The sequence below is a fragment of the Ammospiza caudacuta genome, chromosome 5 (genome assembly GCF_027887145.1).
Source record: "Ammospiza caudacuta isolate bAmmCau1 chromosome 5, bAmmCau1.pri, whole genome shotgun sequence".
Classification (NCBI taxonomy): Eukaryota; Metazoa; Chordata; class Aves; order Passeriformes; family Passerellidae; genus Ammospiza; species Ammospiza caudacuta.
This window is the reverse complement of record NC_080597.1, coordinates 29,802,671-29,819,032: the sequence shown is the minus strand read 5'-3', so window position 1 is coordinate 29,819,032 and position 16,362 is coordinate 29,802,671. Positions and strand designations below refer to the sequence as shown.

At 38.9% G+C, this 16,362-nt stretch overlaps 1 protein-coding gene across 4 annotated transcripts in view; it reads left to right on the top strand.

Moving 5' to 3' along the window:
* The window catches only part of TCF20 (transcription factor 20), a 129,513-nt gene that overhangs the window by 102,727 nt on the left and 10,424 nt on the right, over positions 1-16,362 (top strand). For all 4 annotated transcript variants that reach the window (XM_058805637.1, XM_058805636.1, XM_058805634.1 and 1 more), the window contains exon 3: positions 11,778-11,871. In XM_058805637.1, coding sequence (XP_058661620.1) covers positions 11,778-11,871 — 94 coding nt within the window. The remainder of the gene's footprint in view (positions 1-11,777; positions 11,872-16,362) is intronic.

The following is a 16,362-nucleotide window of genomic DNA, read 5'->3' as shown; positions in this document are numbered from 1 at the left end:
TCCCTCATTTCTATTTTGCATATTTTCTTTTGATTTGTGCTTACAACTAGGAGACTTAATTCAGCTGTATTTCTTTTTCTCATGGCTACTCATTTCACAACATGGTTTTGTTGTTACTTTGCACTAGACTGCTGTTAATTACAGCTTTTCTTGTGCTTCCAAATCCTTTATTCTTACTGAGAACTCACACTTGCTAAATTTCAGAAAGTTACTGATGATTAAAGGCGACTGACCAGCTTCATAAAAGACTTACTGCTAGGGGAGGGGAAGGAGGAGGAGGAGGGCATCCTGGCATGAATCTCTGAAATGGGGATTTTCACTGGAGGATACTGCTGCTCAATGTGAAGCTTAAAAGGAAAATAAAAAAGGTGGGTGGGGATGAGAGGGGAAAAGTAAGTTCATGTGCTTGAGTTCAGGTATGAGAGCTGTGAACTTTTCTGACTTTGTGCCTGTGCTGTCAGAAATTGCCTGCACGGCCTTTGATAAATCATCTCTAATTATTCTGTAAAGTAGGCTTTAAGATCACTTATTTTGTGACCATTAAGTCAAACTGGTAGGGTGCTCTGGAAGTACAGTGTGTGTTTTAGTTGTCAGATGTTCTCAATTAAATTGCAAGATTAGGGAGCTGATCCGAGGCTTCATGGTTAAGTTGCATACATGTAATGGCAGGAAGATAAATTTAAGTGTGTTCATGTATCATTTAGAGTCAGGTCCAAAAAGATAATAAATATGTTTTGTTATGTGTTCATTTGCTGTTAGCTTTCTCTTTTCTTGTACAAGGTTAAAATGCTGAAAATACTAATAGCAATGTACTTGTCCCATGTGTAAATTCATTGTTATATATAATTGTTAAGATTTTTCTTGCAAAATAACTCTCCAAGTTAAATTTAATCACTAAAATTTAAGAGTTGGCATAGTTCATAACTGATGCTTTCCAGAAAACCAACATTATTTTTTTGTTTAATGTTAACTTTAGGAAATTGTTTAGAAAAATTCAATACTCACATTATAGGTACATAAAACTGTTTTACAGTGGTTTTTATGCAGTCTTAAGTACTGTACTTACATTTAATTCTTCCTTTGAAGTTTTACAGTTTATCCTTGGGAGGTATAAGGGTTCTTCAGTGATGCCACATGGTACCACTTGAAGCAGAAACTTTCAGAGGCGGTTCCTGGGGAACAGGTGTTACAAAGAGCTACCAATAAATTCAGTTTCCTGGCCAAGTGGCTGTAAGGGTAATGCCAAAAGAAGAATTGTCCATTCTGAAGCTGTCTTAACAAAGAAGACATTAATGTTAACTTACTCTTCTGCTTTTGGGCTAGAGCCTTCAGAAGATAAAGGAATAAGTTAGAAGAGGATGTGTTTATGTAAAATAAAAGAAAAACAAAACAAAAATGCATGTATCATTTGATTTCTACCTCAGGTGAAAAAAAGATTGAAATTTCTCTTTGATCTTGTCCAGTGATTTATTTCTAATAATCTATGGCTCATCCCAGTCTTTTTTTCCTAGTATAGATTGATCTAGATTTATAAAACTGAAGGTGTGGCTTGCAAATGAATAATATTATTGCCTTTACCATGATTCAGCAGTGTTCTGAGCCCAGAAGATCTTCATTAGTCCTTTCCCTTCAGATCTCAGGAGAACCCCATCTAATCCTTAGATGGAGGAAGTTTTTCTTTCAGGAGAACCACATTATCCTTTAAAGAAACTACTGACACTACCTCGGCTGCTGTGTAATATCCAGCTGGAATGCCATCCAGACTTGGACTGCTGCTATTTATATTTTCTGCCTCTTCTAAACTGCTGCTAGCTCATACCATGTTTTCCTGTGTCGTGCCTGTGACAAGCCTACAGACACTCCATATCCTTTTATAAATTCAGTTTAGAATTCATAAACAGTACCTATTATTGCAATGGGCAGTTTAAGCACCACATATATTATTATGATTTGTAGGGGTTTTTTTCCTGATGATTATTGAATAATGAATTAAACCCATTCTCTCTAAACCCATTCAAATTTTTGGCCAGCGAATATTACTTTGCATAGAGCACCTTCTGTCTATGTGGGGATGTTTCATCAGTATGTGCTAATTGTCTACTTGCCCTCAGCTGTGATGGATGATTTATTGCTGTGGTTTGAAAGATTGTAATTTTTTGTTTGTTTTTTTAATACTCTTACATTACTTGAGAGCTTATCATTAAAGAGAGATCTACTGACCTGCAGGCATTTCTTTCTGCAAAGCGTTGCACCTTTACCTCTTCTCTTGGATTTACCCTCTGCTTTTCCTCAGTGGTAGCAACAGCCACCAGTGACCTCAGGAATACTGGTGTGCCCTTCATTACTCCTTTTTGCAGCTCTGCTGCCAACCACTGCTTCTGTGGCTTTCCGGGGAAGCTGTCTTCTTCTTTCTTTAATGGTATTGACTAGTAGTTTTCTTTGCTACCTTTTTCTAGAGACAAGTTATTTATTTTCCAGTAAGATAAGCATTGTACTTTTTTCACCTCTCTTTGCAGTGGAATATATTTTGACTGTGCAGCAGTCATTCTTCAGACCTCAATTTAAGAATTGGTATTCTTAGTACTAAGTGCAATTTCGATGGAATGCTGTCACAAACATTTGTTGTTCTAAACGGTCATTTTCACATTCCTACTTCTGTCACATTCATCTGCCCACCTCCTATTTTCTTACACCTCAAGCATAAGGCACTCATCATTATTTTATCTGCCTTTATCCTGCTGCTTTTTCTTCTTTCAGTTTCAAGAACTTAAGATTTACTTCCAATCGGTACACCCTGGCTAATTTTATAATTTCCCAAATTAAGTGCTTCGCTTTCAAACCCCTGCACGTTTACCTTTGTTTTTTTTGTGCATTTCTTCAAAGCCCTTCTTGTCTGGGATTTGTGCTGAATAATTGGATATGCTTAGCCTGCTGCTGAGATGGACTCTGCCCAACGCTGCTGGCTCAGTCTCACCGTTCCTGTTTCATCCCTTTGCATCCACCAACGCTTTGTTCTCTGTTAGCGAAGTGTCTTGCACAGTGGGGCTCTGTTTATGATGAAGGCTTGCACAGATTATTACAAGTAATGACAAATGGTGTATTTCTGTCCAGCGTTACAAGTCTTTGAGTCATTGACAGGATGGGTTTGTGCTGCACCCTTTTTCCTGTCAGGTTGCACAGATACGTAATATCTTGTCAAAATATTTTGCATTTACAGTTTCTTTTATCAAAAGTATTTCTTTAATTTTAAGCCTTTATAGAGATTTTGTTTCTGTTGTATCCACTGCTCCTAATAACATAGTGATTGTGTCTTTAATGAACCAATATTTTTTTGTTTTGTTTTGAGCCTTTTAGTAAATATTCAGAATCATCTCTTTTTTCTTTCATTAGAAAAAAGCTGGCTCTGTTAAGCAGTTTGCCTCTTGAAAACCTTGAGTTTATTGCATTTTCTTGTTTATGTCACGTTTTTTCCTTTTTTATATCACTCCAGACAATGATACTCAAACCTACTGCTTTTCTGGATAATTTTGGATAATTAATTTATCCAAAACCTCTTTGATTATGATGGAGATCTTGCTTTCTTTTAAGGTAACTGCATGCTGTTGTTTCATGCTCTACATGGTAGATCTTGCATTAAATAGAAATTCACAATATATGTGGGTATTTCCTTTAATCAGTATCCAAGATGGCTGGGAAATAAATCTAGTACTGGTAGAAAATTCAACTGGAGCAAATGCTCTCTTGCTGACTGTGCTGTTCCCACTACTCTGTGGGTCCTTATCACATAATCACTGCTTTAAAATTTGAATTTCTTCTTCCTCTTTTAAGTCTGCTTTTCTATCTTTCAAACCTTTTTGTAACTAAATTGCACTATTGTTGCATGTTTAATTCCCCAAATGAAAAGTCAAGATAACATAAACTGTATTATTTTTTCTGCTAGACTTGCATACTTTGGCAAATTCAAATCCCTATACTTACACATGGTTTTCTGAAATGTTTCATTCAGGGTGGTTCTTTGAATCAAAGGAAAAAAGATTTACAAATTTCTTAGCTTGTTGGACTTGGTGGTCTATATGTTATTTTAATATTCCTTTTAAAATATGAAATGGCTACATAGGTATGTACTTAACCTGTTTAACTGAAATTAAACATTGCTTTTGCAGCACCATTTAAATTACTGGTTTTGTTAATTTTGCTGAATCTGTTTTAGTTAGCCACTGGTTGACTCTTGAAGGACGTAACCTCTATTCTGGTTCAGTTACACTGGGTCTTTTTCATTTGGGTTTTTTCTCCTTCCATTGTGTGGAGGAGGCGGGAAGGGTTCATCCCCCTTCAAGTCTTACTTGGCTCTTCAGCAGTCTCATGTATTCATGCACAGTTAAGCCTTTGATCACTCCACCAAGTGAATGAAACAGGCTTGTAAGGAGTAGTGAACATGAATTTATCACTTAGGTTTGAATTTCAGTCTTTTATGTAGTGTACAGTTTAGCTCAACTTTCCTGTTAGGGAGGTAAAACTAAAGAGTCTTAAAAAGTTGTAACCAAACAGTATTTATTTGGTGCCTGCATTCTTTTTGATAATCATGGCAAGGGGGGGAGTTTGTTGTTCGTTGTGGAATTTCAGTCACATCTATTGCTCTTCACAAGAGCTGCCTTTCCAGCCTTTCCAGACAGGTGCAAAAGTACCTTTTGTTGTGGTGTCCTGTCTCCAGCAATGGCCATGTATTTACCACTTCACTGCACGTATTCAGAGATTTGTAGTAAACTTGGCATGTGCACAATGATAGTTGCATATTTTTTCCCTCCTTTCAGCAACCACAGCTTTAGAGTTGTAGCTTTGGTATCTCTGTGTGTACCAGGCAGAAGCGTACCTATCCTTGATGAACTGGTCTCATCTGATTTTGAACTTGCTTATCTTTTTGCTAGTGCACCATTCTTTAGCAATGACTTTTAGTTACTTGAGTGGAAAAAAAACAGGTTTATGTTACATTTGAACCTGCTCTTCCTTCTTGGAAATGGCTAAGAGTCATTCCCTTCTGTGCATCATATTGGATTTTGTAGGTTTCAATCCCCCTTCAGTTTTCAGGTTTCAATCCCCCTGTAAGTATTTTCCAAAACACTTAAGCTTCTCTTATATACTAGTTCTTTACATTCCTGGTTATCTCTGTGGTCTGTCCATTTTTGTTACTGATCAGTTGTACTCCTTTCTTAAGAGGGTCATCAGACAATATTACCACACACAATATTACAATGTCAGGCTACTACTAGAGTAACAGACAGACGTCATGAACATTTGAGTTTCATTATGGATTTCTTTCCTAAATAACTGCTTACATTTTGGCTGTCCTTTTTTGTGCTTGTGGGGACTGCATGATGTTTCTGTCTAGGATGACTACTTATACCTTCCTATGAGTAGTAAAAGTTAATTTAGAATCTGTCATCATGTATATGCATAGGTGAAAATATTTTTACCACATACATCACTTTGCACTTAACAGTAGTAATTTTCATCTCCATTTTATCATAGAGTTATCCATGGCTGTGAGATGGTTTTGCAGCTTTTTACTATCAGTTTGAGGTCTGGCTACCCTGGATAATTTTACAAACTTCACAATTTTTCACATCTTATTGTTCACCCCCCTTCTTGGGAGTCTCTATAAGGGCAGTTGAATAGCTTAAGTGTCTGCATAGGACCTTAAAATTATTGCTGGCGAGCCATTCTTTGTTAAAACTAAATGTTTATTTCTGTTCTTGTTGCATTCTATTTTTCCTTCTAGTTGAGGGTAATGAAATGCTCTGCTCTTACTTTCAAGTGCTTCTGTTCTAGCATAATCAGTTTCACATGTATTGAATAGGATTTTCCATGTTTAAGACATTTTCCAGCTCTTGGATTTCTTGTGGGTTTTTTTCTATGCCTTCCATTTTGAGCTGCAGTTTCCCTTTGTGCTTCAGCAGCCTGTACAGCACTGCAGTTCTAACTTTGTATTGTTTCCTAATGCAGCTTTATTAGTATAGCATCTTCCAGATCATTGATTTGTCTGTTTGCTGAAATCTTGGAATCTAAATTTGTCCTTAGTTTCTTGACTTGAAGACAACTGTCCAGTTTTACTTCTGAAATATTATCCTTTATTATTTGGTTTGCTTTATACAAGAAGATATCATCATTGGCAAGAGATGCCTTTTTATGATGCAGGTTTAAAGATTTTTATCTTTTTAATTGTGGAGTTCATTTTACTGATATTCTGTGTCTGTTTTTTTTTTGATAAGTTAAAATTCTTTGTCAGGAAATGTAAACTAATAGTTCTGTGTCCTTTAGTACTGGTTGTTATCTCTAGCCACAGTCAGATAAACAATTTTTTTCATTAACCAGTATCTGCACATCAGAGTGGAAGTCTTTTCCTTTCCTGTCTCCTAAAGATGTCTTCCCACCTTGCTTTTTTAATCTTGGTCCCTTTTTGCAGAAGTCTTCCAAAATCACATATTTCTTTCTTCTGTAGTAAGCAGTATATATATATATATATGTATACACGCACACACAGACACACACTTATTTACTTTTATTTTTTCTGGTAGCTTTCTGGAGTAAGTTGTCTCTTTGCATCCCACTTTCCAGGAAGGAGAATGCGGCTGCCTGCTGTTTCTGTTGCCCTTTTGCCTGGATGTTAAATCCAAGCCTCTGCCGAGCCTGCCAACTGTTTAATCAGAAATAGTCAGAAGGCCCTCCTTCCTAATATTGCAGCTGACTCTGAAGTCCTCATTATCTTACATCTGCATTTGTGCAGTGCAATTATACAGAAGCAATTATTTTCCTAAAAGCTTATAATTTAAACAGGAGAAGGAGAGAGTGTGAAAAATGCATAAAAAATGTAAAGCAAAGACTTGTACCTGTATAATTAATGCCATGTATATTTCACTTTTTGCTTTCTTTGCTTTGTTAGTAACCTTCAGTTGTTGCTTTCCATTTTACTCCTTTTATGCATTCTTGACACTGGTATGGGAGAAGCGGCAAAACAAGGAGATGCCTAGAAAGCAAAGCAAAGGAAAAAGAGAGAAAACAAATCAAAGGAAAAACTGATCTTTGGAAGAGGGGAAGCCAAGAGGTCTGAGTATAGGATATATAACCACTCATCAAGAAAAGATGGTTTGTATTATAGACAGTAGAAAATATGATCCTGCTGTGAATGTCCTGGTGTAAACTGGTTTGGTAATTGTTCAGCAAGGAAGATTGCTGAGGAGTGTCTGAAAACACCTTACATTAGTGTTACAAGCAATTAATTTCTGCTTCTAAGCAACTGTTCCTGCTCCTGCCCAGAATATTTTGGAAGGGCTAGTCAGCAGCTTCCATCCTCCCACCAGCAAAGCCATGTAGGATTCCAGTACTAAGAAGTGCTTTGTCTAGGGACAAAGATACTATCTCTGTCAGTGTAGAGCCAAAGTGAGCAGCTTGGGGCACTGGTTTTCACATGGCTTTCACAAGTGCTTGTTCAGGAGGAGGAAGGTAGGTAGCTCAGGACATGTTTATGTTACAGCACTTACATGGAGTTGAATACAAATCTGAAGGAAGCAAAAGAAGGTACTCAAAAGCATACTCTTATTATATATAGTAGTGTGGTCTCAAAAGAGTGGAAGAATACAGATTGCAAGGGGGGAAAAAGCCAAGCATAAAGCAAGAGAAATATTGTTGGTAGGTACTGTAGCATTTTAAATGAATCAGAGCCGTTCTGCTGCCGCTGGTAGCTGTCCCCCAGCTGTTCACACTTCCAGGTTTCCAGGTTGGCTGTTACTTCATTTTGGTAGACACAGAATGATGAGCCATAGGGAAGAAGAAATGGGCTGCTAATAGCAGGGACAGGTAGAGACAATGTATCTGGCTTTAATACTATTGATAATTTAGTTCATAGGATGGAGTGTCTCCTCTAAATGGCACTTTTCAGTCTCTCCAGCCTATGCTAAGTGAGATATATGTGCCTTGTGGTCAGAGATGAATTGTGGAGATAGGACCTATGAATCAGTCTTTGCTGTGTGGTCTCTTTTTTCCCTCTTTTTTTTTTTCCTAACATTTAAGCCAAGAGTTGATTAGATGCCTGGCAATGATTACTATCCATTGGCACCTCCCACTGGGAGCACACTCCAAGTACCAGCCTTGAGCTCTTTCAAGCAGGGGAGGTTAAGCGGGCTGCTTACTGAGCAAAAGGAATTTCTCTTCCCAGGAGAGCTGGAGTGCTGTTTCCCTGGCTAAGAATGCTGTAATTCCTTTACAAGTGACAAGCAGGCTGCTACCATCTGCTGGCGAATGGCTGCAGGATGGTGGAGTTTGGGGGAAAATTTGCTGGTGGACCAAGAGAACAGTTAGTCGTCATTATGCTGAATTTACACGTTTCTTTGTAAGAACTTCTGTGATTTTATTTTGGTGTTAGAATATTTCCTGGTTGTGTTTTATACAATATTCCTTGTATTTTCAAGCATAAATACACGAGACATGTAGCTAACCAAAACTACAGAAAGTACCAGCAGGAGCGAGGCATCTTTTTACCTTTTAAGGCACAGCAGCAATGTCTTGAAAAAGAAGACTGAGACCATCCAGAAATTTTTAAGCACTTTTTTTTTGTCTTCATGGGAACACCTGGGTGTGTTTGGAAACCATGTGGCACTACATGATGATAGTCTCTTTCAAAGATAAGGTGATAGACTCTGAAGTTGTTTTAGAACCACACAGCTTTGTAGGGCGTCTGCTTTGTTCACTCACTCAGGTGTGCCAAGAAGGAAGAACTCGAAAAAAAGAGTAGTTATTTTGTATGTGGTTCGCTCAGCTTCCCCGGAAAGAAGCAGATGGTTGGGGGTCCCTGGAGGTAGAAGAAATGGGGCCATTAGACTATCAGTGGCTTGTGAAAAGCAGAAGCATCTGCCAGAATGGAGACTTGTTCAGCAGCAGGGGAGCCAGCAGCAGCCGGTGATCTCTGCCTTGAGCCGTCAGTGGCATAGTCATCCACCGGGGCATTGCTGTTGTGGGCGTAGCACAGGTAACCTTGGTAAAATCTCTGTCTGCCTGACTTCAAAAAGGGGCAGTGAAGGCTCAATGCACATGCACTGGCATCTTAACTACCCACTTTTACTGTCTAATCAGTCCTAAAATCACAAACAGTTTTAAAGCTTTCCTTACCCATTCTCAGCTGAAAATTTGTCAAAATGCCTGTCATGTTCAGAATGTGATTTTCAGAATAGCGACATGAACCATGCTAGGTGCACCAAAGAATAAGTTCAAAAAACAAATAACCTTTTGGAAAAGTATCAAAAATTTTGCTAAGGGTCTTGTTTTCTGTTGTGTCACACACCATACTCTTTTAAGTCATGCCTTTTTAGTGTTAAGAAATATTTTATATAGCTGCAGTTCAATCTCTGCTGCTGTGGTTCTTATGCTCTTATCGACTGCTCTGCACAGAACACAGTGTTCCAGGGGAGAATGACCTTCTGTTGCAACAGTGTGATGGTATGTAAAAGATGAGATGAAGTGGGGAGGGCAGAATGCCTCTGAGGACCAAGACTAGAAATTCATATCTACATTCAAAAAGAATAGTCAATTTGGGTTCTCTCCTGTTAGAATAATTAATCCCAGTCAGCCACATCTAAAAGCGAGAATAAAGCACCCAGGTACAGAGCTCTGTTTCAGGACTCCTCAAGCTGCACTTTGTGAGTACTTGGCATAGGTGAATCTGGGACTGTTGCCAGTACATAATATCTTTCTAGAGTTGACTTCAGAGCCAGGAAAAGACATTTTCTGTGGATGAAGTTTGGTTTTACTCCCGTGGGAGAGTGAATTATGTTGCAGTTTGGCTAGTGGTCCGTATATTTTGGTGTGCATTTCAGTATTGGTTTAGCCTCTTTTTTTAATCTTTGGAAACTTTCATTGATGTTCTGACAGGCAATAATAAGCTGCTTGTGTGTCTCTTTCTAGGTTTCAGGGATACTTCCCTTGCATCATACATACTGCAGTAGTTTGTTGTGCTTAGAATATAGATGTGATTTAGTGAGAAGCACTGAAGATCAGGCTCAGGATGCTTTGGCATACCCATAAAGAAGTGTTACTCAAAACTGCAGTTGTAGATGTCACGAGAACTGACATCTCACAAGCTTTTCTGTTAGTTGCATCTGCTTTGATTTGAAGAGGGCCTCCTGGTTTATGGCTGGAGCTAGTTTTGCTTTCATCCTCATTCAGGTATTTAAATACAAACTATAGTCATCTCTGCAAAGCACAGAATAGTAGGAAGAAAAATAACTGTCAGATATTCTCAGAGGGTTCGGAAATACTGTAATCAAGCCCCTGTTTACCATGCTGAGTGAGGAACTTTGCTGTGGCTGTTAGCTTTGGCCACGTCTGTTCTGCGGATCTCCAGTGCAGCGTGTGTGCTGATCAGGGATTGAAGGCATGTGGGCCAGGGGCTGTGGCCGTGGTGGCAGATGAGTGTCCCCGTATGGTGGGAATGCCGTGCTCGTGTCCAGTGCCTGGTGCACTGCTGGCTTGGGCACAGCTGTTTGTGAGTGGTGCAGGTGCAGCTCACTGGTAGTGCCAATAGAGCAGCCTAGTTCAACACCGGCTTTGCCAGCAGCAGCAGTGATTTTAGATCATGTCATCATCCCTGTGTGCAGGCAGGGACCAAGGGCAACTTCTCACAGCGTGAATTCAAGGTGAATTGTACAAATTATACAGGGCCTTATTATGGTGTTCATTGTATTCAGCAGAATAAATAAAATTCCTGTTTTTTTAAAATGTGACTCAAAAATTATGGTAGTTCCTCTCTTTGTTTTCTGCCAGTAGTTAATTCACTTTTTAATTTTTAAGTAGTAGCAGTCTCCTAGCTTTTGGTGAATTCTGCCATGTATGGCTACATCTTTTTTTAAGGGAAAAATATCAACTTGTCAGAAATCAGCTTTCTTCAGAATCAGATTACTTAACAAAAATCACTTTATGTATATGTGCAAGAAATAAAATGGCTGTCTGAATGAGATGTGAATTACTTCCTTAGGTCATTTCTTAAGTCATTCAGGATGACCTAAAGGGGTGAGAGACTTTCTTTCTGCTTTCACAATTGTCTGATATTATGATAGAATACATCATTGACTACTTGAGTTAATAGGATTTAACTATTGAAAATTGAACGTGGTTATCAGATGAGTCTGAGCTACTTTGACAATAATTGTATGAGCGTCCCTGTTGCACTGCAAGTGTGGTTTTTTTTGGCCATGGGCCATTTCTGTGATGATGAGGTATTTTCCCATGATGGCATCTTCTTTTTGATCACCTGTGAAAAAACTTTGAATTTGGCCATGAACACCTTCAACTGCTTGTGATAATAACAATGATGTAACCAAATTACTTTTATGACGGTGTCTTCTAAATCATTATTTGTTATGCCAGTTCTCCTTTTAAAGCTGCTGTAGGTTCAAAACCACTCTTTTTCCTGCTATTTTAATAGTGATGTCATTGCCAGGTACTGAAACACAGACCAGTAAAACAGATTTGAGAACTATTCCGAATTGTTTCTGAATGGCTGAACATTGTATCTCTTGCCTGCTTAGCGCAACTGAAAAGTTCATAGTTTGAAAGAGCTTATGTTGTTACTTGTTTGAAAGGCCTTTATTTGTATGGTGTAGAAAGATAGAGTTTAACATGATTTATGAAAAAAATTGTGCTGGAATGTGGTTGATAAAATTCCCAGAAAAATACAGGTATTCAGAAAAATGGCTGCAACCTTCATTGCTGTTTTTTGGTTTCCCTTTCAGAAATGTTCCCATTGCCAGGAACCAGGAGCCACCTTAGGCTGCTACAACAAAGGCTGCTCCTTCCGATACCATTACCCATGTGCCATCGATGCAGGTAGGAACACATGACAACTGCATTCCATAATTACTCAAATCATACTACACTAAATAATTCTGAGGTGCTTTACAAATTACTCCCTCTCAGTTTTTCTCCTGCTGTGAAGATAAAGTAATAAAAATGGTGAGAAACGGCATGCAATAAACAGCATACAGTAACACGTTGGGACAAGATGGAGCTTATAATGAAAAGGAATCTGCCTGAAAGAGCAGAAGAAGCCTGGCTTGGGGGAGTGCAGCTACAGTGACTGAAATTTGGCTGCAGTGTGAGAACTGATCACTCATTTTTTACCAAAAATAGAAACCCTTTGTTAAAAGGATGTAAGTAAGCAGCAAGGGGGTTTCATCTTTCAGGGTTATACTCCTATCGGTGGTCCTAGTAAAGATTTCAAGTGTTTGTGTTTGTAGAATCATCAGTACCATTTGCAGCACAACCATCCTTCTCCCTCCTAAGAAGCACTTCAGCCAGTCTCCTGAGTAGGTCCAATTTTCATCCTTATACAAGCTAATTGTTTGGATGATACTATTTCCAGCTATGAGCCTGGGCTTGTGAGTTTGGTGGGTTTTGTGCAGTAATGACAGTTTTTCATGGAGATAAACCTTGTTCTTGGGTAAAAAAAATTCAGTCTCAGAGTAAATAATACCCCACTTTTCCAGTCCCCCGTAACTCCTGTCATACAAAACTTAGTGTGATAACAAGCAGGAAAGGATTCAAGATTACAACTCTAGACTGGAAGATAATTGCAAACTTCCTGTTTGTTATTCCAATTCCACAGCAACCCACTTGTTCACCACCCATTTTATGCTGTTTTCCAAATGGTAGAGTATTTGAAGTAGGAATGCTCATTTCTGTATGACTGCATTGCACCTCTCACTGTGAAGTCCCACCCTATTGGAGATGTGCATTTCATTCTAATAGGAATGTTTTTTTAAAATCAATATTGCAGTGGAATATTCTAGTACCACAGTACTACTAGCAGAGAGAATTCTTGACTTCACATAAAAGAAAGATTATTCAAGTTGCAAAAATCACATACTAAAAAAAATACCAGAAATAAGGGTATCCATTTAATTATACTTTTGGTCTTTTATGAATCTATCTTATCGTAATCACCTAATTAAAGGTTGATACGTCTTTTCATAAGGCCCTACCTCAGCCTGTAGGATGGAGGGATACTCATTCATGAATATATGTTGTCCTTGATGGATCTGTGTCTTACTGCAGATGATTCCTTCTCAGTTCTGAAGGTAGAAGTGGGAGATTTCCTATAATGTTGGTCTCTGTCATGCCTGAGAGTTTCATGAACATTAATAAACTTGCTTTTGTACAGTGTGTTTGAGACACACAATCACCAATCAGATTCACATTCATGTTGTGTTTAGTATGTATTTGTTTCTGGTTTGTGACTTGCCCTTTTCAGTACCATGAAAAAACAAAAATTATAGTGAATGTTCCCAATAATTTGAGGGCTTAATTTAAATTCATGTTTTATTAGATACAGTATGTAGCATTTTCTGGGTTCTAAATTCAGATATCAAAATTCAGATACTCTCCTTTTCCTTCAGCTATATTAACTCTACTCCACTTCAGCAGATGTAGAATTCTCCAAAATGAGAAATGTACTGAACAGTCATGACTGGTTCCCAAGAGCAGTTCTGTGTCATGCATGGAAGAGGCAGCATCATGTACAAAACTCAGTATATAATCATACTATTTAGTCCAATTTAAATGTAACGTCTGCTATATAATGTGTAGACATGGGTTAGATTAAATTTGGTGTTTTTTCACTTTTGTCTTGACTTTGCAACCTGTGAGATTTTTTTTAGAGTAGCTTTTTGTGTTCAAGTTCCAAGGCTATGCTTACTTCTTTTAATTTTGCTATGAGACATCATGTTGTCATGTGGCCATCTGTTGGAGTGCACAATTCCAAGCTAATTTCCCTCCTTTGAGTAATACAGCAGTAATAAATTGCAAGAGCTGCTGCATGGAGATGGGATACTTGGACTGCGAGGTTTCATAAACATATTTAAAAAATAGTGGAGGAGTTGGTAAAACTGGTGAGTCTCTGGTTTCACTTCACGAAAAGTCCGGTTGAGTGAGAACAAAATACTTCATTGGTGCTTTTAAAATACATTTTCCTATCTGTTTCTTCCTTTTCATCTGTATGTCTGATGTGTTCTCTTTGGCTTCTCATACCAGCCACAGGTCTTTTATCTAGTTGCTCTCAGGCCCCTCTTTACAAATTTCTTACTCCAGTCTCTTTGTAAGACCCAATTCCTCCTAGTTCTTTCTGACTTTTCCTTTTTCCAATTTTCTAGCTGTCACTCTGCCTCCTCCTCTCTGCTCTTACTTCACTTCCTCCTCTCTTTTGTTTTTTCTAGTTCTTTTTCCTCTCTGGCCTTTGTTACTGCCATTTAGTTCTCCTAACTCAGCTCCTTGTCACACCTCACCCTGCTGGTCCTGGTTTGTTCTTTTATATTGTCCTTTATATTCTCTGTTTCACCTTTCTGTGCCTTTTTCCAATCAGTTCTTTGTCTTAGCCTCCTGCTGGCACTCATCCTTAATTCCCTGCTCCTGACTTCAGTAGCACTGGTCTCCCTCCTGCTAGCCTCCATTCTTTCTGTATCTTGGCTGCCTTTCTCAGTACTGTTCTCACTTCTGTCTGCCGGACTAGTGCTTCCCATTTTGCAGTTTTGAAATGGTCACTTTCTTCTTTTGGGTTGCTTGAGTGTTAGAAATGTCCCCTGGTAGCTTTACTGCTTTTGGGACTGGTGCCTGAATCTGAGGGCAGAGGTTCATTTACAGGAAGGACCTGTAGCTAGCTACTAGCTAGCTTTTAAAATCTGAAAGGCCGTGCTACTAAAATCTAATAGGCCTCTTGTGAGGATGTGTACATGAAAATCCCCATATTGCTTTTCAAGGAGTTCTTTTTGCTGATTTTGTGGCAGCTGGCAAGGGCATGCCTTAGCTAAAGTCCAGGTCCTACTGAAAATCAGGATATTGTAGAGCTTTTCAGAGAAAAAATCCTGGGATGTTTATCATGGGCGGAATAACTTTTTTCCAAGAAAGAGTTTTAAGGAAATCGTTGGGCTGCTTCAGCTGAAGTTTTCAACCAAAACAAATAAAAAAGCCCCAGCTTGAAGTAGATTCTCAGCATTTAAAATTTCAGCCTGGTGGTGTGACAGTAAAAGACCTTGTTTGCAGTTGGTTTTATCTGTGGGTGTAATCAAGCTGTCTTAATCTGTAGACACTCTTCAGTAAATCTGTGTAAAAGAAATAACCAAGCTATATGGCATAAGGTCTGGTTTTCATTTATGACCAAGCAGAAAATGTAGGCTTCCTTGAGAAACAAATCAACATTATTTCTCTTTGCTCAGCCTGTAAACCCTTTTTATTGGTTTTGCAGTTCTACTGTCTTTCTGTAGTGAAACTGTACAGGTGCTTCTCAGCTTCCTTGAGCTCAGTGGTAGTTCCATTTTGAAATCAACCATCCTGCCTTGAAGGATGGTGCCACCTTGCTTTATTTAGGATCTGTCACAGATCTGTTCTGAATCCTCAGAAGTTTGTGTTAACATTTACAAGGGCTTTCAGGCTTTTGAAATATGTATGACTGGTTTTGTATCTCAAAGAAATAAAGCCAAACAGAAAACACTTGCTGGAGTGTTTTTTAGGGTACGTTGAGTCATACACACTTGGTTTGTCTGAATTCCTGGAAGTGACCGTGCCTTGGTTGAGATGAAGTACCCGTGTTGTATTTCGAAGCAGTTCAGTGTGAGCTGAAGCGTTTCTGCCTTTGCATCCGTGTGGGTTAGGAGCTGGTCCCAGTCAGTTACTGTGCCTCAGGAAAGGCAGAACGTTTTTGGGAAAGGGCTGGAGGCTGCAGTGTGTCAAATGGCTTCAGTTCCTTGCAGCACTGAAGGCAGCCCTGGGGTGGGACCTGGGCCCTGGCTTCTGCACCAGTGGTCGGTGTCCAGCCCCACCCTGGTGAGGGGCCAGGCTCTGCCCCACTGTTGCTAATGGAGTGCTGTGTGAGGCACGTGGCTTTGTAAGTTGCCAGTTTGTACATACGGATGCTTTTATATAGCATAATTCAGGCTGTCTTTTAATTTCCTTTCATAGAAAATAGTCTTTGGCAATATAGGGTGTAAGAGAGCTGAACATTTCTTAGCCATTTACATAAAAATCAAGATCAGTAGTGCCACTTAAGTAATTTTTGTATGGAAATGACTGTGGTTAACATTGTCTGTGTTTGGCTTTCATCTGTCCAAATTTATGAAGAGCCTCTGATGTCTCAAGATAACTTAGTCCTAGGGATGTCTCCATGGAAACAAGATCTTTGTTTTCTGAAATTTTATATCCTCTCCCTCTCCCTGTTCCTCCCCACCTGGAATCAGATCCTGATGGTTGCAGCACACTTGTCCCTACAACATATATCCAGGCAGTTCCACTTACAGAAGATTTTTAACTGTAAATTAGGAAAATATTAAC